This window comes from Pelobates fuscus, chromosome 2 (genome assembly GCF_036172605.1).
Source record: "Pelobates fuscus isolate aPelFus1 chromosome 2, aPelFus1.pri, whole genome shotgun sequence".
In the NCBI taxonomy this organism is placed as follows: Eukaryota; Metazoa; Chordata; class Amphibia; order Anura; family Pelobatidae; genus Pelobates; species Pelobates fuscus.
In genome coordinates, this window is record NC_086318.1 from 51,036,637 (window position 1) to 51,061,908 (window position 25,272).

General features: G+C 40.1%; 1 protein-coding gene across 1 annotated transcript in view; it reads left to right on the forward strand.

The window, feature by feature from the left end:
- The window catches only part of NBAS (NBAS subunit of NRZ tethering complex), a 676,063-nt gene that overhangs the window by 295,776 nt on the left and 355,015 nt on the right, over nucleotides 1-25,272 (forward strand). The window contains exons 39-40 of the mRNA XM_063442147.1: nucleotides 16,189-16,265; nucleotides 20,539-20,676. Of these exons, the coding sequence (XP_063298217.1) occupies nucleotides 16,189-16,265; nucleotides 20,539-20,676 (215 nt within the window). The remainder of the gene's footprint in view (nucleotides 1-16,188; nucleotides 16,266-20,538; nucleotides 20,677-25,272) is intronic.

Genomic DNA, 25,272 nt, shown 5'->3' on the forward strand with positions numbered 1-25,272 from the left:
TGCTTGGTGTCAGGGGGTCAGCCGCCTCCCCCTAGCTGTCGGCATTCATAACCTGCTAAGCCTCAGTCATGGATGTCAGAAAGACACAATGGCAGGAACAATTGTACTCCGTATGGGCACCCCAAAACAGGCTTAACGTGGTGAGGCAGGAAGTGGGAACAGTCCCCAAGTACTTGGAGCTGTTCCAGGGAGAGGTTTTGCAATTTTAGCCTGTGTGTAGCTCGTGTTTAGCAGGAGCTAGAGAGATGTGCGTCTGGCCATCTTAGTTGCCTTTTTTTTTAACCCTTTATGTTCCACGAGGAGGGGAGACAGAGGGAGCTATAGTATTAGGAATACAGGTTTGTATTCCTAACACTATAGTATCCCTTTAATTTATCTCCATACAGTGGTATAAAGATTGTTTCTGTCTCTTCAGCTCCTCTCCCATGATATTATTATCTGGAGAGAGCTGCATATAAACAAATAAGGTATATAATTGGTAAATGTCCCACAAACATAAAAAAATATTAAAAACGGTGACATGGACCCCGATCAAAGCTTTGAGTATGTTTTCTGTAATAAATCTGCACAATGCATACTTTCAGCAGTATCCTGCGTTTCATTACAAATAGAGAAACAATCTCATTTAGTCACCAGTCCCTTTAAATGGCTTCCGTTTGCAGAATATAAGCAATCTCTCTGTCTGTATGTTCTTCTGGGAATACTATTTAAAAAAAATAATAATAATTAAACATTAATGCTGAATGCTTTATGTTTTAAATCATCAAAGGTTTTAAGAATCTGAATAAGACTTTATTTATTTTTTTACCCTTGGAAAATTACAATCTACTAATAAATTGTATAAATGAATAAATCAATCAACTCGGAAAGAAGTAACTTTCAAACTCATTGTACTTATTCATTAAAAGTGCACAGGGAGAAATGTTCTAATTGTAAATTCTAACGCTGCCAATAGCTCATAGCAGAATGTCCATTTCAAGTTTTATTCCGTCTAATAATCTTCTGCGCTAATAGCACAATAAGATACTTTGTGACAGATAAAAAATAATTGCATTACAATTCTATTCCACAATATGCCTCCGCTGAAAATTAGAAAAAGTTATGTTGGTCGTTCATTGGTTTTACCCAAATTGTTTTTCTTGCCGTTTATTTATAAGAATACAAGGTTTGATACACAAGTCATTGTTTGGTAGAAGGTGGCTTGAATATTAAAACGCTTCAGCCTGTATTAAAAGAAATACAGATAGCGTGTTAACGGGAAAAAATGATACATTTTGTTCTTTTTCAACTATTATTACTTTTATGACCATACGATGAGTAAGGGCATCTAAAGGTTTGGCAAGCTTTAATTTAAATTGTTTTGACTGGAGCGGAATCACCTTTTAGGTATGAAGAGACGCTAATATAAAATTTCCTTTTGGAAACAGTAATAAGATTAGGAAAGAAGGATAGAGGTTGAAGCTTGGATGGACAACATAAATATATACATATAAATGTGTTATTTTTTGCTCTGTTTTTATAATGGTGAGTTCATATTTTCTTATCCTCTAATTAATCTCGGGTGTGGCCCGTAATGACCATATCACTCCATCATTAAGAGCCTTGCACTGGTTGCCCATTCGTGAACGGGTTCTGTTTAAAAATGGTTGTTTGGTATATAAGGCAGTCCATGGTATGGGACCAGACTATCTGAAGGATAAATTCACACGCTATACTCCCAGTCGATCCTTGAGATCGGCTGATTTAGCCTTATTGAAGATTCCAAATTTTAAAAAGAAAAAGTGCGGAGGGAGAACGAGTGATGTTCAGGGAGCGCAATTTTGGAACTCCCTGCCTCTGACATTAAGACTTGAGAATGATCTACTGAAGTTTCGCCGGAGCTTAAAAACAGTTTTATTTGCTCAGGCATACGGGATGACATGAAATTTTTAACCTGGTTCAAATGCATGTTATTATAATGCTGTTGTTTGCTGGATATTGTTTTGTCTGTTTTATTGCTGGTATGCGCATCGAGACCCTATGGGTAATAAGACTGCGTTTCTTAAGAATTTTTAATAAATAAATAATAATTGTGTAATACCCTTGAATTACTTCTGGTAAATTAAAAAGATGATGAGTTCTTTGTATCATGTATTTGTGTGTGTGCGCGCGCTGTGTATGGTTGGGGTGATGAGTATGGAGGTTGACTGAGCGGTCATATGTAGGTTTGATTGTGTGTGTGGGCAAGCTGCACACATTTTTTTCTAATTATTTAATTTAAAAAATATATATTTGTTTTTGTTAATCCCCCGCTTCCTTACCATTCCTTACCATTCTGAAGGCAGGGATTTTAATCTGTGGTTGTCCACTTTGTGCTCCCATAGTACCCTGGTGATCCATTTGAGGAGCGCATGGTCTGTACATCTGGTACGTCTTCCAGTTGGTGCTAGTGAATAAGTCATAGTGTTGCCATGGTAACTTGTTGGCAGTTGTCTGATTGATTTACTGAGCCCCGGGACTGAAATGAGCAGACCACACTCCCTTGTGGGATTGAATTCTTATTTCATAAATTGGCAATTAGGCAATATATTAAGTAGCAGCTTTCCAATTCGAGATGCTTGCCCAGCCTGGGCCCACCTGACAGGAGGAGCTTTAAGGCCAGTTCCACTCATTCTTCTCTCTCATTCACTCTTCATGTTCTCGACTTATCAGTTCACGCTATCCTCAATTGTATCACATTACTTTACTGTAATTTAAAGTTATTTCCATTTGTTGGTTTGACGGAATACTCTGCATCTTTGGCTTATGGAGGGTCTTTCAGCCTAGCCTCCTGTCCACAGACCCTCATGGGCTTGGTCCCAAGAGCCCCTGAAGAACCAAAAGGGGGCTATTGGAACTATATGGAGGGGAGTTTGGGGATTGCCTTGACCCGTCCTACACACTGAATGCTTGTCCAGGGAAAGGGGGTTCTGGGGGACTAAAGGTTGTTCATTCTACCTCATTCATTCAGTCTCGACTAATGTGTGGGGGAAAAAGGCTATAATCACTGCTGCTGTACAGGAGAGAGGCATCCAGAGGAGAGAGATATAACCACTGCTGCCTTGCCTAGTAGGAGAGGACCACAGAGACCCCAGTCCAGAGTCTCCTGGTAGCAGCGAGGAAGCTAACCTGATGGAGGTACTCAGCCGTTGTACAGGTGATCTGTTACATTGGCAACTTTTTGAGTTTTATAAGTTTGAGTCTTGAGACCTTTACTGTAAGAAGCAGTGAGTGGCTTCCACTGACAGGCAGTCAGTCACATTGAAGCACAGAGGCTCCTTGGCAGTGGTTAATGCTGTGTATTAGATTATGTACATAACCCTCCCATCCATATACATTATTTTTTATTATGTGGCTACACACAGGAGTTTGCATTGATTTGGTGGCAACAAAATGGGCCGCAGTGATTTTCCCTTGACAAATTGTCCTGTAATCTACTGCTCTGAGCCATTCACCCAAAGACTGTGGGGGCCTGTCAATGTTTTAGGTTTCTATCAAACTCATTAAAAGCAGTCGGACAAAACAAAAGGACTGCACATCTTGCTTCTCAGCCCTATAACCACTACAGTAGTGTATAGTGATTATGGTACTTTGGGTGATCCTTTAATATTAATGCAAATAAGTCAACATTCTGATTAAAACAATACATATTAGTTGCTTCTCGTTCCTGAATATCTCTCGCTCCATCCTATTTATTATGTTGAATTGTTCCTTTGAAGCCACTGAGAGCAGATTGCTCCTCTGTACCACGGGATCCCTTGCAATAAATCCCCAGCACTGTAAATAGAGGAGAGCTTGTGTATCTGATTACACTTTTGTGTTTAAGTGATACAGTGAGCACAAATCCCATTTCATCAAAGTAATACATCCGGAGCCGACTTGTAATGCGTTGAATGCCATCATACATCAGTTATGTAACGAGAGAAAAAAATGCAAGGCGAGTGTAGCAGCCGTGTGGAGCTCAAGATATGTATTATAAATAAACCTTGAGGTTCCTGGGACATCGATCACTAGATGCTGCACAGTCCACATTCGTTCACAGTTCCTGCAGAAAACTACCTCTGTCGCACTAGTACAGAGGTGGCACTGACAAATTGCATTGGGGGGAAAAATGTTCTAAATAAAATACACAGGGAATATCAGTGACATTACATTGCAGTGAGAATAAAGCATGGGAGAACATGTAGCATACAATAAATGGTTCTGCTCCGAATGTTAAAATGTGTGGATGTTTGTTACAAAGTATGTGTGTGTGTGTATATATATATATATATAAAACATTATAACAGTGCATTTGTTAATATATGTATATAATGCATAAGATACAAATACTCAGTTTATTTAATGATTTTGTCTTTTTGTTTTTGTTTGTCATATATTTTTGCTGTGATCCACCATTCCACCTTACCTGAAAAGCAATCTGATGGATTCACATCTAGAAATTGTCCAGGTGACAGTGGGACCTGTAATGATCTCCTGTTCTTGTGGCTTGTCAAAGTTCATTGTGTTATTGAATGAGATAGTTGATGGATTTAGAGAAGTATTGGGCTGGACTCCCCTATAAGTTTACTTTGTCACAGGGTCAGAAGGAGCAGGGGAGACGCCCACTTTTCACAATTCCGACAGGTTCTTACTCAAGACTTTTTATCCTACTTTCTGTTTTTGGCATTTTTACAAACAAATGTGCTCTTAAGTTCTTATTTTTTATTTTAGAAAATAGAAAACGGTCTTTAAAATAAAATAAAAAGTAAATTCATTTTCCTGTAAGTATTCAGAAATGGTAATCTTTGTCTAACTGTTTTAATGTTTAGTTTGCTATTTAATTAAGAAATGTATTTATATGGAATATTATGATTACTAATTAAACAAAGCAGCAAGATATAGAAATGTCCGTATCTGCTGCATTGCAGACACGTTTCTTTGTAAGGTCTGTATCTGAATATGAGCGCTCGATGACCCTAACCTTGGAAAGAAAGAAACTATTATACCGTGTGTAACAATTTAGGAGAAAAAACGAAAAGCATTTAACGCATCATTTATTCTGGATAGTATTTACCTACTTCACTGCATTTTATGACATTGACCACAATTTAAATGTGTATTTGCTGAGCTGTGTAATAAACATAACAATAAAGCGCAGAGCAGTCCGAAATTCGGTAGTTGGCCTTCAGTATAAAGAATGGGACACAATTAAGTATGCTCACTTCACTTTTTTTTTCCTTCACGAGCAGATGTACAATTATTTCCTCTTGGTTTTTTATCGCAAATGTAATTATTGGTTAGATCTTCAGTGTGGCAGTTGTTTTGGAAGGAAAATTCCATTCCCTAAAATGAGCTTGTATGATATTTTGTTAGTGTTTTTTTTTTTTTTTTATGTTTCTGTTTTAATATTGCAAAAGAAAATAACTGGTAACCTGTGGAGAAATGTAACTTAGAAAGGTCACAAGCACGTCTAGATCAATTAATTTAGGTTTTAGTAGCATAATTATTTAGGCTGTAAGAAATTTCAACACAAGTCGCTCTCTCGATTTTCTTGACGATTTTTGCTAGCATGACATCATACCCACCTGCGTCTAGTTATTGCTGGGGCAGAATCCCGCAGTAGTGTAGTAGGTTCGAAAATCTGAAAATGGAATTTCAGAGCTTACTTCTCCTTCACACCTGGCTTCTAGACTATTCTGCAATTTCAGGAGTCAAAAGTTAAAGAGCAGTGGATTGGAATAAGAAGTGTTTTAGGCTGGATCATAACTTGCTTCTCTGGGTCAAATTCAGAGGCTTAGTGACTGCTGCCATGCAGAACCAAAATAAATTCAAAAGCTAAATGAAAAACAAATAAGTAGGGAGTATTTGCAATTACAGTTTTAATCAAAATTATTCAACCCCCCCCCCCCCCACTGAAAATTAGGTTTATTGTCAAAATTGACAAATCAACCAAAAGCAATTGAAATAGCTCAACACAACTAATGCTTCAAGTGTTTTCCCAAAATTCAACTGAAAATTATTTAACCCCTTCATGGCAAGCATCTTTAGTACTTCCTCGAGCACCCTTTTGCTGTAATGACCTGCTGCAAATGAGATGCATAGCCAGACACCAGCTTCTGGCGGCGTTCCTGAGGTATATCAGCCCATTGCTCATGAGCAGTGGCCTAGTTCAATAATATTCTTGGGCTTGCGTTTTGCAACCGCCTTTTTTAAATCCCTGCTAAGATTTTCTTTGGGGTTCAAGTCAGGTGACTATGATGGCCACTGTAGAATTTTCCAGAACTTCTTCTGCAGCCAAGCCTTGGTCGAATTTGGGGTATGCTTGGGATCATTGTCTTTTTGGAAGAGCCCAAGCTTCAGCTTCCTCGCAGACGGCATGACGTTTTTCCTAGGATTTCCTGATACTTCAATAAATCCAACTTGCCTTGATACGTTTCCAGTGCAAGAGAACTGTAGGCAGAGTGTTTTCTTCAGCTTATTTTTCATGCTTCCTTTCAGACATATGCTAATCCATTGAACTGAAAAGGTCCAGCTTTGTTTCATCGCTCCACGGAACAGAGTCCCAAAACTTCTGTGGCTTATTGATATGGTTTTGAGCACATTGCAGCAGACCTTTCTTGTGCTTTTGGGTCAGTAGCAGTCTATTTCTTGGGATTTTGGCATGGAAAGCTTCTGCATTGAGTAGGTGCCTTGCTGTGGTCACTGAAACATCACAGCCTGTTGCCACCAAGTCTTACTTCAGGTCTTTTGCAGTAACTCAAGAGTTTTTCAAAACCTGCCTTCTCAGAAATCTGGTTGCAGCCATTGATAGCTTCCCTTTTCTTCCCCGCCCAGGTAGTGTAACCACTGTTCCTTCAACTTTGAAATTGCAAACTATGCATTCAACTGTGTCTCTAGGAGCATTCAGTGCCTCTGTTATCTTTTTGTATCCTGTTCCTTGTTTGTGAAGGTAAAGGTTGGTGATTTCTTCTCTTAACTTTGTGGACCATTATTTTGACTTTGCCATATTTCTAACATGCAATCAAATTTGACACCCCTAGCTAGTTCAGTTATTTCAAGTGTTCCAACTCAATCCCAGCTTGTGCACTAATGACGCCATTGATTAGTTGCATTATGTGTGCTTGAGGCAACACCTGTTTTGCAAATGTGTCCTGTTGTGAGATATTCTATTCAGGGGCTGAATGATTTTAAAACTGGAGAAGTCATAAGTTGCATTTTTAGTTGAATTTGGGTAAACCATCTGAAGTATTCATTGTGCTGAGCTATTTCAATTGCTTCTGTTTGATTTAAACATTGCAAACAGCTGAAAGAATGTAAAGTGTGAAAATAAACCTGGTTTTCAGTTGGGGTTGAATCATTTTGATTACTACTGTATGTATCGGGTTGAAAGCAGGCAGGTCACTGCCACAACATTCAAGAGTAGCAAAGTGTATGAATTGAAGCCATAGTTTATACAATTGGATAAATTCAAACTACAAATATTATATGCAGCATGAAGTAAAATGAGAGAGCTCAATTCAGCACTCACCTTGTCAAATCGAAGAACAAGCCCAGTGATTACTTGTCTGTCTACCTGTTCTCACTAATTAGTATTTCACATGTTCTATCCTTTTCTCTGTATCCACCCTGTGTTTCCACTTGCATCAAAGGCTTTTACCTACAAGATTCCTATAGGGTTTCCCCGTTTCTTATGGAATGTCCTTCATCGCCACATTATGAATTCCAAAACTTCCCAGGTCTACTTTTCAGGGGGGAAAGATTTGAACTAGACATATAATTCTTGTCCTTATTTACTCCTTGCCCCTGTTCTTCTCTTCCCATTTTCCACACTTTAAATATTTCACTGGGCCAATCAAGTCCTTTTCCATCTTGATACAATACAATTTTGCCTTTTATGTTTTATTTGTCTGTACTCCATTTCCTTTTATTTCTTTTCAAATAATTTTTATTGAAAAATTTTGCAGAATTTACAAATAATAAAGAACAATATATTAGGGAAGGGAAAGGAAGGGTAAAACTGGGAAGTGGGGGAAAAAAGGGGATATCCATCCATTATAACAGTAAATATGTTAACGTACATGGCACTTAAGTTGAGTAACATTACATTACAAGTTATTACAGGTTATATGTTTTTTTGACATCGGTTTCCCATTGATCCCAGTGGTATTTTAATTGTGCAAATATGTGTGTATTATTTCTGTGATCATTCGTATGCTTTGTTTTCTAGTGTTAGTGTCAGTACATTTCCTTTTATTTCTGTCTGCCAAAGTCATTTCTCACCCATTCTCTAACCCATTGTACTGCTCTGCAGAATATGTTGGCGTTTTATGAATGAAAAGATAAATAATGATCTCACCCATAGCAGGCTGGAGCGACTTACCCGAGGATATTCATAGGAGATCCTGCTGCACCCAGCATAGCTGGCGGACGGGTGCGGCGGCCGATCACCCGGTCCCTGTGGCACAACACTAGGTGGGACTTGCTACAACCCCCTGCTCTCCCCCCTCCCCTCTGGATCGGTGGGGTTATACCGGTCCCCACTGGGGCTAACATACTCCCACACAGCACACTGCACACGCAAGTGAGGCAAAACCAAAATGGACGCCGGCCATGCAACGCTATACTGCTGACCGAGCCAGGGGACTAAGGAGTGGCTGGACTCTTTAAATGACAGATTCGAGGCTGTTTGGCAATGTCTGGCTAATCGCTCACAGGTGATATTGCCTCCTGCTACCCCACAGCCCCACAAACATACGCTAGGCACCAGTCCCTTAACACAGCATGAAGTCTGCCAGAAAGAAGTCTCCCAACTGCCCATGCCCCATGCCCCATGCAGCACAGGGAGGTGGTAATGCTGGACTTTCTGCCCGCTCTTCTTCCAAGCCTGGGGCCCAATTGGAGGTAACCCCCCACCCAGAGGCCTGTCCGGAAACCTGGTTACCCCATGGGCCCATAATCCTGCTAATTGGGATCAATGGATTACAGGCACGGGCTTCCACCAAGGCCTTGGGCCGAAGACGCACGTTGCGGAGGTCCCACGGACCCACACCCTGCCAGCAGGCACTCTTCCATAGCCCTCATGGACCTTTTCACTGGAGGGGTGGGGTAAGAGCGTAGACACCACTCCTGCCATGGCATGGACTATCCCAGGGCCGGAAGGGACAACCACTGCAGGGTAAAGGCTGAAAGCCAAGCTACCATGGTCGGGCTTCGCACCCAATGGCTGAGATCCAGAACCAACTGCAAATGTATCCTACTATGGTTTATTTAAGCCTGTTGCCCTTTTATTTTACTTTCTTGTGTGACACTACTCTACCACCATTAAAACAAAAAAAAAACCTGGTTAAGCTAATTGCTAACACCATTAAGGCATCTACGGTATCCTCGAGGCCACCTACAGGCTGAAAGCCAAGCTACCACGGTCGGGCTTAGCACCCAATGGCTGAGATCCAGAACCAACTGCAAATTTACCTTACTATGGTTTATTTAAGCCTGTTGCCCTTTTATTTTACTTTCTTGTGTGACACTACTCTACCACCATAAAAAAACCCTGGTTAAGCTAATTGCTAACGCCATTAAGGCATCTACGGTAGCCTCGAGGCCACCTACAACCCTACATGGCCCCAGTGGTCTAAAACTTGTTCACTCTCAGATTCGTCACTACCTTATCAGCTTAACGCCACAAGCTAAAATAGAGAGTGCTGCTTTTGTACAATAACCCAATGTTGACTTACAATAGCATTTAGCACACTGTCTATGCACACACCTCTCATTCATAGACTTCACCATGTCTAGTGCGCGTGTTATCACTGTGTTGTGTATATCGGGTGGACCCCTCCATTTTTTTTTTTTTTTTTTAAGTGTGGGTTTGGCCTGATTTAGCATGTCTTCCCTCAACATTAAGTTTAAGTTGTTTTATTCATTTTATATTGTTATAATAAAATAATTTTGGCCCCAAATATTCTGGTTGCCACTTTACTTTTTTACTTTTATTTTATTCTAAAGCCTGACTGGATTTCATCATCCTAACAAAACGCCAAAAGAATCCTTAGGTGGGGATTATACCACCCATACGTTATACACCGAGCAGTATAAGTCTGCTCAATATATTGTGAGTATATTTTATTTTATTTTATCTATACTCCAGTGATAGCAGTGAGCACTATATTTTTATATTTTTTATTCACGGCTGGAACCATAGTTGGACTACTAAGCTGTTACTCTATATATCCTTGAGTGGGGATTATTCCACTTCACGCACTTCATACCAGAGCTGGATTTTAGCTCTGGAAATTGTGAGTAATTTTTACACCTTCCTATTTACACCTACTGTACCATTGGATCTCTCCTCTCTTTCTGTTTTTCTTCCCATATGATGTACTGAAAATACAAGTCTACATCTGAGACGAATTACTGCTGCTCGACAGGATTCTCCCCTATTTATTGTGGACTATTATCCTGGGCTTCATTTGTAATTATTTTATGCATTTATTTTATTTATTTTATGTATAATCTTCTGTATTAAAGGCACACCCTTTCCTTTTGCTTTTTGTGTGTTCTAACTGCCTATAGGGATCTAGAGGGTACTCCCCTATGTATAGGTGTGCTGCCTATTTACTACATACTCCTAAAGTTGTGGCATTTTTAGCGCTGATCCAATTTTGACTTTACTAAGTTTAAGTTGACTACTCATGCACTTAGCCTAATTGCATTTACTTTTATAAAAATGTCCAACCCTGACATGCATTAATATCATTATCTAGTAAGCACCTGTAACGGGCCGTTTCGCTCACAAGGGGATAAAAATATTTAGGCGATAATCCCCTTCCAGATAGACAAGCAGCTACTGCAAGCACCAATCTCCTGAACTGGAAACAAACGAACACTGGAATAGCTGAACAAGAAAAGCATACGAACAGCTTACACTCCTGGCAGTCAGCATACACTCCAATTCCCCCCAAGAATGAGACTACACTTCGGTTTGAGGGTTAAGCAGAATCTGAGGCTGGCACTCCCAGCCTGGTTTTTATTACAGTTGTTGAGAATACAGGACCGCCCGCAGGGAGGGACAAAACAACCAATAGCATAATGGTTACAACCCCCAGGTTCCCTCCCCTCAGATAACCAGTTAACATAATTATTACAGCCAGGAAAAACACCGTTTTTATACATGTGCTATAACTTTAAAACCATACATCCAATCTTCATAAAAATGACATATTTGGAATTAAACATAAACACTTCCAAAAATCAGACAAATCCCTCCAGTGGATCAAAAGTTAGGTGGAAGTCCTTTATGACCGACGGTCAATTTCATGCAGAAACGAAAATCGAACGGGAAATCGAACGGGACTTAGTCTCTGGAGCTGAAAAACGAAGTGTAGGAGAAGGTAAGGGTCAGCGGTGTTCGGTAAAATGTGTAGCCGATTTCAGTTCCATGAATTTGGCTACACATACCGCTGACCTCGTCGAATGAACAAAGATGGCTGCCGCCACGTGTTTGTTTGTCGAATGGCGGCCACTTCGACTACTTCAGCACTTCGGCTGCATCTGAAGTGCCAATTTAAAGCTGCAGCACTGTTCCAAATTATTTAAAGGGACAGTCTTATAAAATCCAATCTGCTAAAAGAGTCTTTAACAGGTAATACTTTCCAGGGGCCATAGTCTTAAAGGGTATTGTTACCCAAAGTCTCAATATGGCCCCAGACAGTTCTTAAAGGGCCAGCAGCAGCCCAATATAGATCCATTAGCCCAAATAACTCAGGGGCCATAGTCAGCAGGTAGGAGGCGGGCAAACAGGCTTCTCCAGTGCACAGTGGCGAGGTTGGTTCCGCCACAGCACCTGCTCACAAGTTTCTCTCAGCTTGACTGTATCATTAAGCCTAATTCTACTATAGCATTAACATTACATTTCGTGCTTTGTTCTCTAAATGAAGCATAGAGTTCTCTAAATGTTTACGACTTCATATTATATGTTTCATTATGTGTTTCACAAATTCTTGCGATTGCTTTTGTGGCAATTCAGGATGTATTGTATTTTCATGCACGACCAAAAATAAAGATTTACTTTAAAGATAATTAATGTATGCAATCCTACGAACGTTCCCCCAAAATATGTCCTTTCTCTTAGTAAATATTGCTATTTTTGAAATTTTATTGTACACACAATTAAAATATTAAGCACTGGTGAATGACTAAATCAGCGATCTGACTTCTGTGTATTTTATTTAAACTGATCTTGAATACCTCTTATCAGAACTGCTTGAATTTCCCCAAAGCACCTAATCTGTAGTAAGCTAAGATAAGGCCATTCCTATAGATAGGATGCATGACTCACCAGGCTGTGATTACAAGGTTGACATTGCAAGTGTGAAGGGGACACACATGTATCACCACCTACCGTAGGCACAACCTTTTTGGAACAGAAAACAATGGGAAACTTATAGTAAATGTATATGACATGTTTGTATTTTATTTTTATATTTTTTTAATTGTGTTACTGGTCTAATTATTGATCTAATTGATCTGAGCAAAATCTCATCCTCTCTTGATGACTATTGATTAAAAGATAAAGGGATACTATAAGTGCCAGGAATGCAAAACTGAAAAGCTGTAGCTCCCTCTGCCTCACCCCTTCATCGCTCCCTCTTGCCCCGGGTAAATAAAGGATTAAAAACCTTTTATTTACTTACCCTATCCCAGCACCGATGGCCCACAACGCTGGGCTGACGCTGCGCCCCCTCCGACGTCACGTGATGAGCAGGTGCAAACACGTATGCGTGGCAAATGCTGCACGTGCTTTAGACCTCCCCATAGGAAAGCATTGAATCAGTGCTTTCCTATGGGAAAACATCTGACACTGGATGTCTTCATGCATGAGGGTGAGCTTGAGGACGTCAGTGTCAGATACCGGATCAAAGGTCCGTTTCAATTAAGGAAGCCCTCTAGTGGCTGTCTGGTAGAAAGCCACTGGGGGCAGACTTAGTGCTGCAATGTAAACAATGGCGTTTCTTTGGAACTGCAATGTTTATCATTGCAGCACTAAGTGCATATGGGACACTGAACCCAGGCCACTTCAATTAGCTGAAGTGGCCTGGGTGTCTTCCGTGTTCCTTTAACCTTTAAGTGCCAGTGACCAGATCAGCATGTATTACAGAGGCACTCAGAGGATAAAACTGATATGGTAGGTTTGGGTTAGAGATTTGCTGTTTCTATGTTTCTATACCAGCAGATGAATGTTCAGTGTCTAGCAGCAAAGGTTATGTATGAGCTTAATGAATGTTATTTGACATCTCAAGTTTGCGGAGTGACGTCACTGTACATTGAGCATTCTAGTTTGCTGCCTTGTACAGTGAGGTGGGGAAACAGTAGCTTTATATCTGTTGTGTGAAATTCGATATAGTTATTTTAATGAAGGGCAACTGCTGCATTATATGTCCAAACACATCCACATTTGGGCAGCATGTGACTTAGTCTAGTGCTCACCGCTATTTGTCAGTGCTTGACAAAAATCCAAGTAAGGTTCATCACAACCCACAGGACCGCAGCAAACAAATACAACATTTGAGCCATAGCTGTTGGTAATAAACTGGATTGAAGCTGTTTACTGCTTTATATTGATTTTGGATATAGTGGATCCCCTACACGCTGTACCAGGTCGGACTGTGATTATCTCTCTTAGTCCCCTGAGTGCCACACCACTTTCTGTACAAAATAAACCAAGGAGTTGGTGTTTAAAAAGTCCCTTTTGATTTTTACACACCAAGAGCATTCCTAACTTACAGAAATACCTGAAGCTTGAGCCAAAGCAAAACTCAATGAGCTGTCTCTCCCTACGCAAACCTTGCCAACTATGTGTCACCATTCCTGTCCCACGCCGTGCTGTGCGATAACAGAAATGACTTATCTTCTGTGTTCAGATGCACACACATTCATCCCAAGCTTGCTAGTGCTGTTTATGACATCATATATGACATGAAACCATTCCATTGGTCTCCTTTTATAATGTCAGTCTATGTAGGACTTTTTGATGATCTGTACACACGTATGACATCATGGTCCTCTGTAACCAATCGCAACCCAGTACAGGGTATCTATACTTCCTGGTTGTCCTTATTTCTTTGCCCTTGCTGCCTGAAATAACAGCATCAGTAGGGACAAAGAGGATTACTAATATTGGATTAACGGTTTTATGACCACCGGCTTGTGTGATTATTCTTGTGCTCTGTTATCTTGACCCTGGCCTGACTCTCGATTCTGTCTACCTCTGTCATCACAGACCTGTCTCTCATTTATTCTCCTAGGGCAGCACAAAACCAGGATACACCACTGTGTGTATGTCATTGTTTGTCAGTGTATATGAGAGTGTCAATGAGTGTGTGCGTCTGTCAAAGTGCAGCCTTGACAGGAAGGGGTGGGGGGAAATTTAAATTGGGGGGGGGGGTTAGGGGTGTATCCGAGCACCGTCCTGCCTAGGGCAGCCCAAATCCTAAATACACCACTGGGCACTAGTCCAGCTAATCTAAGGACCGATACTTGTTCCTTTACGGTTTCCTTTAGGTTTGCATGTTAGGGTATCTCCATTCCTGACACTATGCAAGCTGGGATATGAATGAAAAAAATGCAGAAACAAAAACATGCTTCATTTCTAAGTATTTGGTGCAATCCTGTCTAGCCTAGACTACTTAAACAATGTAGAGTGAGGACTTTCTGCACAGTACCCCCTTCTTTGCTGTAACTTGCAGGGGCCATCTCCTCCTCCTTTCTGGTCTAGAGTACTTTACCTGTGATTGTTTTTGTATCACACAGCTGCTTTTAGTATAATCCTGTATAGCATTTATGCTGAAGCAATGCAACTGTTGCGCATGTACCCTTCTTGGAGGCAGAAAGCAAATTCATGGAGCATAACTATTAATCTACAAATACATTTCAATACCATCGTGCTAACCTGCCCATACGTGAGATCTGCGCCTCTGCTGCGGCATTCCTGTCATGTTTAACTCATCACGAATTATAAGAAATTCACCACAGATTAGCTGAAATGACCGAGTTGGACAATTTTTACAATATGGCTATCTTCTCCTAAAATGTACAATTCCCTTATCTGTTCCCAACTAGTAAACAACTGTGACACCGTGTCCTGATACCTTGTACATTTGAACTTGAGATTATAAAAAAATAAAATAAAAAGCATTTATAACCATCGGAAATTATGAATTAAGTCTACTTCTCTGTATAACAATCTGCATCTCAAACCTGATAGCTGGGATCCTGGTGATGACACTACTTCCTTAGAGCTTGGATTGACCCGTTAAAACAACTTTTTTTTTTTGACAGACATGGAATAATTTTTTATTGCCAGTAAAAATGCAACTGTCTGTAAATGTTCTAAAGCATACAGCGTGGGTTCTAAAACATGTTTAACTTGAGGAGATAAAAGGTATTTTTTTTTTTTCGTTTTACTCTGAAAGTGACATTTTCAGGAAAATGTCAAAGTATGTAGCCAAAAGTGGAATAATAAAAAAAAATCTTTATGTAAAACATGCACCATGTATTTTTCTTTTAGTAATCTAAACTTTAATAATAATCTGTCTCTCTACGCACCCCCTAATGCCCATCCAACCACTTATGGACAGACAGAGCACGGTTTTCTAACTCAGTAGGCCAAATGTGAGTCCACCACTTGTTGTGAAAATGTAACTCTATCATCTAAAAGGGAAAATCTACCTTTTGTCCACCCGGAACTATGTTTTAAGTAGCTGTGACATTGACAGCGATCGTTCTGCAAACACCTTGTTTGCCAATAATAGCAGTCCAACAATACTTAGAGCACCAGACTTCCCACTAGATTAACCTTTATCTCGTATCAATGAATTTTCCCATCAAACTAGTCCGAGAGTGGCTTGGTTTGGTTGATTTTATTTTATGACCTACTGCATTTGTGAATGATATATTCCTACAATCTGCTGTAGCATCTGTTTTCCTCGTGTTTAGATGTTGGCGGAAAATATTTTGTGTAACAATTATCCTAAGGCAACGTTACAGATTCATCGTCCATGAGCTGCGTATGAATCATAGCTACTAGTGTTCAGATTAAAATATGCTAATAATTATTGTATGTAAGAGTTAATAAATGTTACATTGCATAGAGCCGTATTCTGCTAATTATTCTTTTATTTTCCCTTCTAGTTCTGTTGCAGCTGGCAAGTGAAACGCTACCAAATGATATCACCTTGTCCGTCGCCTATTTGCTTGCATTACCGCAGGTGTGTTTATACTTCATTCAGAGTAACTTTATATGTTTTATATACGATCTGAAACATGTACAGCTTGTATAAGCGATGCTCATTTTTTTTTTTTGTCTGGGGTTAAAGGAAACAAACTAAAGATGGAAATAAAAAGGAAGCAGTGGAGAGAGAGCGATATAAATTAATAGAAACAGCAGTATTAGCAGGAAAGGAGAACCTTGAAAACTGTAGCGAAAAGAGATGGGAACCATAGCAACAGCAGCAGGAAGCGATGGGATCCATAGCAACAGCAGCAGGAAGAGATGGGATCCATAGCAACAGCAGCAGGAAGAGATGGGAAACATAGCAACAATGGGGAGAGAGGAAAACAATAGCAGTATCAGTAAGGAGAATGGGGAAACCATAACTACAGCGTTGAGGAGAATGGGGACCAAAACAGCAGCAGTGAGAGAAGGGAGCAATATCAACATTAATAAGTTTGAGTTGGGAACCATAACTGCATTAGTGGGGACCCATAACAACAGCAGTGAGAGGGTAGTGGATGCATGGAATAGCCTTCCAGCTGAAGTGGTAGAGGTTAACACAGTAAAGGAGTTTAAGCATGCGTGGGATAGGCATAAGGCTATCCTAACTATAAGATAAGGCCAGGGACTAATGAAAGTACTTAGAAAATTGGGCAGACTAGATGGGCCGAATGGTTCTTATCTGCCGTCACATTCTATGTTTCTATGTAACAATAACTGCATCAGTAGGGAGAGAGAGGAACACTAATAGTATTAACGAGGAGAGAGAGGAACACTAATAATATCAGTGGGGAGAGAGTACTAATAACAGCATCAGTAGGGACAAAGAGGAACAATAATAATATCAGTGGGGAGAGAGTAACAATATCAGCATCAGTAGGGACAAAGAGGAACACTAATAATATCAGTGGGGGGAGAGAGGAACACTAATGGTATCAGTGGAGAGAGAGGAACACTAATGGTATCAGTGGAGAGAGAGGACCACTAATAGTATCAGTGGGGAGAGAGAGGAACACTAATGGTATCAGTGGGGAGAGAGAGGAACGCTAACGGTATTAGTGGGGAGAGAGATGAACACTAATGGTATCAGTGGAGATAGAGGAACACTGATAGTATCAGTGGGGAGAGAGAAGAAAACTAATAGTATCAGTGGGGAGAGAGAGTAACACTAATAGTATCAGCAGGGAGAGAGAGGAACACTAATAGTATCAGTGTTGAGAGAGTGAACAATAATAGTATCAGTGGAGATATGTAGAGGAACACATATAGTATCAGTGGGGAGAGAGGGACACTAATAGTATCAGTCGGGAGAGAGGGGAACACTAATAGTATCAGTGGGGAGAGAGAGGAACACTAATAGTATCAGCGGGGAGAGAGAGGAACACTAACAGTATCAGCGGGGAGAGAAAGGAACACTAACAGTATCAGCGAAGAGAGAGAGGAATACTAATAGTATCAGTGGGGAGAGAGAGGAACACTAATAGTATCAGTGGGGAGAGAGAGGAACACTAATAGTATCAGCGGGGAGAGAAAGGAACCCTAATGGTATCAGTGGGGAGAGAGAGGAACACTAATAGTATCAGTGGGGAGAGAGAGGAACACTATTAGTATCAGTGGGGAGAGAGAGGAACACTAATAGTATCAGTGGGGAGAGAGAGGAACACTAATAGTATCAGTGGGGAGAGAGAGGAACACTAATAGTATCAGTGGGGAGAGAGAGGAACACTAATAGTATCAGCAGGGAGAGAGAGGAACACTAATAGTATCAGCAGGGAGAGAGAGGAACACTAATAGTATCAGTGGGGAGAGAGAGGAACACTAATAGTATCAGTGGGGAGAGAGAGGAACACTAATAGTATCAGCGGGGAGAGAGAGGAACAATAATGGTATCAGCGGGGAGAGAGAGGAACACTAATAGTATCAGTGGGGAGAGAGAGGAACACTAATAGTATCAGTGGGGAGAGAGAGGAACACTAATAGTATCAGTGGGGAGAGAGAGGAACAATAATAGTATCGGCGGGGAGAGAGAGGAAGGAAAACGAATAGCATCAATAGGGAGTGAGAGGAACACTAACAGTATCAGTGGAGAGATATAGAGGAACACTAATGGTATCAGCGGGGAGAGAGGAACACTAATAGTATCAGTGGGGAGAGAGAGGAACACTAATGGTATCAGCGGGGAGAGAGGAACACTAATAGTATCAGTGGGGAGAGAGAGGAATACTAATAGTATCAGTGGTGAGAGAGAGGAATACTAATAGTATCAGTGGGGAGAGACCAACACTAATAGTATCAGTGGGGAGAGAGAGGAACACTAATAGTATCAGTGGGGAGAGAGAGGAACACTAATAGTATCAGCGGGGAGAGAGAGGAACACTAATAGTATCAGTGGGGAGAGAGAGGAACACTAATGGTATCAGCGGGAGAGAGAGGAACACTAATAGTATCAGTGGGGAGAGAGAGGAACACTAATAGCATCAGTGGGGAGAGAGAGGAACAATAATAGTATCGGTGGGGGGAGAGAGGAAGGAAAACGAATAGCATCAATAGGGAGTGAGAGGAACACTAACAGTATCAGTGGAGAGATATAGAGGAGCACTAATAGCATTAGCGTGGAGAGAGAAGAACACTAATAGAATCCGCGGGGAGAATGAAGAACAGGGAGGGGAACCATAACTACTGCAGTAAGAAGACAGTGGAACGCAGGGTGAGGGTTGTTAATATTTGCAGGTTCCTTTTGGGGATTCACCCTGTGCCTTTTGGGGTGGGTGTTTTGGCCTGTACATGTACAGTTATTTGAACTGCATAGTACAAGCCTGTTCCTTTATGTGTGACTCTTGTTAACAAGTTTCTAATACGGAGTAATAGCTGAAACCAGCTGTTCACATTACTTTCACTGAAGTGACCAAACCTTGACTAATTAACATATTTTCCAAATTCTCTTTTACATAATCTTGGCATAATTATTTTTAATTTTACCGTATTAATTCATACATAGCAATTACTCGAATAATAAAAACAGCTCATCATGGAAACAACACTGAGCCTTTTTGAGGATATTGTTGAAAATGCAGGGGAAAACATAAATATTTCTGAGCAGTTTTATTCCTCCATTGACAATGCATATTGAGATGATTTTATTTTATACAGAGCGCTTAGGCTGGGGGGCACGGTAAAAAACATTCTACCCAGCAGCCAACATTGCTTTAAATGACCAGAAAAAAAACAGCCACACCTCACTGGGGGGTTTGGAGAGGGGCAGGCAAGTAACACAGTGGCAAAAATATATACTGGCTGTCAATGGGCACAGCACTGCTGAAGTGCTCCTGTATGGACAGAATCCCCCTGTCTAGTGTGAGCTTATAGACATGTACACAATGTGCTCCTATTTCTTAAAAATTAAAGGGACACTCCGGACACCAATACAACTTTTATCCATTTGATAGATTTTGGCCTTAATAATATGCTGTATTATTTTGCAAGCTCAAATCTTTATAGTTTTTGCACAAAATAAATGTTTAACAGAATGCTACACCGTAAGACTGCCTCCTTAGTCACGCCCCTTCACTCCAGAAAAAAAGACTTCCTTATAAAAAAAATGTATATGCACAGTCTCAGCCCCAACAGAAACGAGTGTGCAGCTTTTAATTCACAACCTGGCTACAGACCGTCAGAGAAACTGCATATCTCCCTGATGTCTCCTTCGGTGTCCTTGTAGTTTAGATGATTCAAGGCTGTCAGTGGCTGAGCTGTGTGCATACATTTTTGATAAGGAAGTCTTTTTCTAATGTGAGGGTGTGTGTCCAAAGAGGCAGGCTTATGGTGCAGCATTTTGCAAAACATGAATTTATTTTTGCAAAAACTATAAAGATTTGAACATGCAAACAAATACAGCATTGTAATAAGGACAAAGGCTATACAATGCATTTAAGTAGTATTGATCCCTTTAAGTTTCTGATTAAGCATATTATATATTTTTCATTTTACTACAAAATACAATTCCAACAAATTATCAAATAATAAATATAGATAAGAAAAAATAAATACCAAATGAAACTCTGTGTGAACTTGGTAAACTCTATGGCAATTATAAAAAGATTATGTAAAAGAGATTTTGATAAGGTGTTAATTAGACAAGCTTCAGTCACTTGTAATCCATTACACGGAGCCCGACAGCTACTCCACCAGAAAAAAGGGAAAGCTGTAAATCAAAGGCTGGCCTCTTTTCCTTCGCCAAGTCAATTCCAACTCTGTCGAATATTTTTCAGGTGGTGGATGCCAACAAGTGCTTTGAAAAGCAATCACATTCAGCTTTATCTCTCCAGCTGGCTGCGTATTACTATAGCCTGCAGATCTATGCTCATTTGGCACCATGCTTCAAGGACAAGTGCCATCCTCTCTACAGGGTGAGTTCTTATGGCTGTCTGTGTTTTCCCTTCTCCACAATGCAGGTGACCTGCTAAAAAGCCTTACAACGCGAGTTACATCTAATTAAAAAGGTGATTTGTAGCCGTACCTCTCCAAGAAAATATGTAGTCTTGAGATCCCAGTTTTAGATGTTGCATGGATTTTGGGAAGCTTAGCATTTAAAGGGAAGCTGCCCATTGTTGTTATTAATCTCATCATCGTTTTGTAATCTGTCGCGTATTTTAAATTGAATGTAATAAAATGAACATTACTATGTAATATAGTATTGATTAGTATATTATAGAAATTGCATAACTGAAAAAAAAAAAAAAATCAATCATCTGTAGCTTGTGTTAACCTTTTCATGTGATGCACGTTTTTCTGTTACATATGTATTAAAGACTTAGCAAATGACGTTAGAATCCAGTTCTAACCAGGCACAGCCAGGGCAGACATTGCAAATGAGAAAGGGAAACATTGTTTAATATTTCCACTTGTCTGTATGATTTACCTTTGCTGACTGGCAAGTGCAGTGGACCAGAGTTTATAACAATGATTGACAGGGACCTAAGGTATGGGCCTCTACATTTTTTATACATTTCCCCCTGGCATGCCCTGTAGAGGTCCCGAGAGCCGTAGTGTGACGTCACTCCAGTCCAGGCACCACTGCAGGGCACGCAAGGGAGTTGTACAGGCAATGATGTGGATCTGAGCTGTCTCAGAGGAGGGAGTAAACATTAGAAACAGATTAGTAGGGGAAACTAATGTACAGCCTGTACAATAAAGTAACGGGTGCCAAGGGTATAGAAAACCACTCCTACCAAGTGGTATAATATCAATGTATATTTAAGGAGATACCCGCACTCCAGCTTTAATAAAATTCTAATTTTATTAGATACAAACAAAATACAATGTACTCTATGTATGCCTATATTATTGGCAATAATACAAAACTTCATTCGTAAAGCATGCACAATCAAATTAACATACTTAAGATATACAAAGAAATTCATATACAGATCATGCAAAAATACAAACACAAAAAGGAATATTAGACTGCTGTACAATATTACCTGACAGATGAACAGGAGAAACACCCGACGTTTCGGCTGCAGAGCCTTTGTCAAGTGTTTTGATTCAAGACATTGGTATAGCCTCCTACCTACACTCCTTGGTACTTTTTTCTTAAGAGTCTTAGGCATTACTTCGATATATCTTAGATTGTATCTTCGTACCACACTCTGGACTCTACCACTGATATTCCCGAGCACCAGCTTGGACCATTTCCACGTGATCCTGAGCACTTTTTTCCACAGTAAAATCCTATTGACATATAGTGCTATTCTAATTTACCCATATCATTGTGGCTATGTCCAGCTACAGCAAAAATTAGAACACCGGCAACTATTATATTTTAAAACCAATGTTTCTGTTACGGCTTACTGTCTCATCTTAAAATAAAATGGGGGAGTGCATGAGATATGTGACTTCTCACGCATTCCTTGTGAGTGACATATTTTATCCACTTAGAGAAACATGTATTTGAATAATAAAAATTGTAAGAAAAAAAAATTAAGAAATTGAAAATACTACAGGAGAATAATGTAAGACCTCCAAACTTAATTATACAATATAATTTAAAAATGTCATTTAAAATCCGCCGCATGCATGACATTGTAATCTAATTTCCCCTCCCTTGTGAAATCAGTAAAACAATATGATAGCCTAAAATGAAAATATATAAAATCAGAGTAGAACATTCAGTGTGGATTTCCTGCGATCTATTTTATTGTCGGCTAATGAATCCTTAATAAATCTAATTGTCAGCTAATCATTGCGTGTGCTGTGTCACTGTTTAATATGTGCTTATAAATGGAGGTGTTTGTAAATGCTAATAAAACTATAGTCAGGAGGGATTCCTTGATCCTGAAAATATGATTTTTTTTATATTCCTCTCCTCCATTCAAACATTTCCAGGCACCAACTTAGTACTGCATACTGACAGGGCTGCTGCAGTTTTAGCATTTACATATTGGTGTTTGAGAAGGCTTGAGACTTACCTAGGCCTTAGCAATACGAGGCTCCATAAGCCTCCTCCTGTGCCCGTTCCCTGTTCTGCTTTCATAGCTCACAGTGTTGGAGGTAATGAGGACATATGGGATGAAATTATACTTGTTATTAAATGAACAGTATGTGTAAAGTGGGATAAAGAGCAGGAATCGGTAGGAAATGTGGCATTATGTGCATCTGTGTTAGAATGTATGATTCTGTCTTTATGTCTGTCACAAGATTTAAAGTAGAGAAAAGGGGCCCACTAACATTTGTTTTATGTTACATGTCTATCAATTGTTCTGATATTAGTACATACGCTTATTTTGGGTCATAGGCAGAACACTTTAAGAACCAGGGCTTTGTGCTGTCAAATTTTGTGACAGGATTTTGAGACCTCCTGTCAAAATGCCATAATTTTGTGACAGGAGCTCTCAAAATCCCTCTGTCCCTCTTCTATTATAATGTCTCTTTTTTAGGAGCTCCATACTGTTGGTGTATCAGTACAACAGAGCTTCACTGTAATACTCAACAATGCGTCTTTAAACTACAATAAATGTGTTTAGAATTCCGTCTGAGATAAGTTACATTTTTACTGTTTTAAATTACATTTTAGTTGTATAAATTATTAAGTCACCTAAAATTTCTCAGAACAGCCCCTGGCCGCACCACCGCTCACCCTCTTGAAATAAGATTATCATTTTAGGAATACAAACATGTTTTTCTTATACTACAGTGCTGAAGTAGCAGTTTAGGTTCCCCTCCTCCCCCCTTCTCAAAGTGGACTTAAAAGGTTTTAAACGTACCTTTTCTCCATCTGCACACCAGTCTCACCGTAGCTGGCTCTGCCTCCATGGCTGAGATAACCAATACTTTTCCATAGGAAAGTATTGGGACGCAAATGCGCATGTGCAGCAAAACACTGCACTACAACAATTCGCATCTCTTAACAGAGATGCATTGAATAAGCTGAATGAAATAGGAAACACCTCTAGTGGCTATCTGAGTGACTGCACCTACAGGTATTACTACTGCTTTTTCTCTGTGAAGGCAGCGTTTACAGTGCCGAGCCTGCAGAGGCTTGCTATAGACACCAGAACCGCTAAGCTGTAGAGATTCTGGTAACTATAGTGTTCCTTTAATAGTCACGTATCCCTCTTTGCCCTATTGATATTTTGGAAGGCAGAACTATAAATGCCTTGAGTTAGCTTAGTGCGTCCCAAATAACTTTGAAGATGTGCTACCCAGTTTAGTTCCCACATACGTAACAACACCAAAACATGGAAGTTGTTCCCAACGTTGGCAAAATTGAGCGTTCTCTCATTTTTTGGACTGCTAAAAGGTATGGGGAATCTTTAGTTAAAGTTAAATATGTTACATGTTATTTTGTGTTTAAATATTGTGAGGAATTGAATTTAAATCTAATGACTTATCCCGAGGGACTGATTTAATAACAGTGTTGTAAACAGCATTGTATTTGATCCATTTGGTATCAGGGATAGGTATTTCACTTCTTGTGACAGTCCTGACATGTTGTTGGTCCTGTAGGGGTTAACAGGTACGGTTTTAATGGATACACTTATTTTCTGAAAATGTGTGCATTGCTGCATTTTTAGCAGTAATTGAGTGTTTGGTGATGTCGTTCTTACCATTAGCCTGACATACTGAGTGGTATACTGTCTTCTTACCTCCCAGAAAGCCATCAGTTACGTGACATGAGTACAATATTTTGCTCATTCACTCTCTTCACTCGACATGGGTGAATCAGTGTTTCGCTTGTGGTAAAACTTAAAATGTAGCTGTACAAGCAAAACCGATTGACTCTGTTGCTTGCTCTGATTTTATATCAAAATCATTTTAGAGGGATGCAATCATGCAGTGTGATGGTCAAACTTTAATTAGCTAGAAACTGTATCTATTCTCTGTCCTAACTGAATTGGTAGACAAATGTGTCACAGAAAGACTTTGTCAAATTGGTGATGCTGGAAAGGTTAGATAGCTAAAGATCTTGCATAAATTCAACGGGAATTATGGATTTTTATTTGTCCTTTTTGAGGCTGGAAAAATAAGGTTTAAGAAGAAAGAAGACATCTAATGGTAAGTATAGTTTATGTTTATTGATTCCCCCCTCACTATTTTTAGGGTGAGTGGCGTAGGTAAGCTTTTTTTTTTATTTGAGGGTGTAATTAGGGGCAAGGGTCCCTCCCCCTTTTTAACTCGGGCCGCCACCCATGGATGGGGGGGGGAGCGGGGACAATAGGTCCCCCCAACTGTAACTTAAGGGCTGCCACCTGCCGCTTATGGGTGGGGGCGGGATGCAGTAGGTCCCCCTCTATTGTATCTTGGGTTGGGGCCGAGGGAGGACACTAGGTCCCCCGTTTAGTTTAGTGGTCTCCACTCTTAGTGCACGAGTTGGGGTTCTTGGGGTGACACTATGTGTGTCCCCCTCTCCCACCTCTGTATTGTTATAGGAGGCCCACTAAGGGGCACTTTTTTAGAACAGGGCTTGACAAATTTGCTTTAAATCTAAGAGCAAGCTTAAAAAG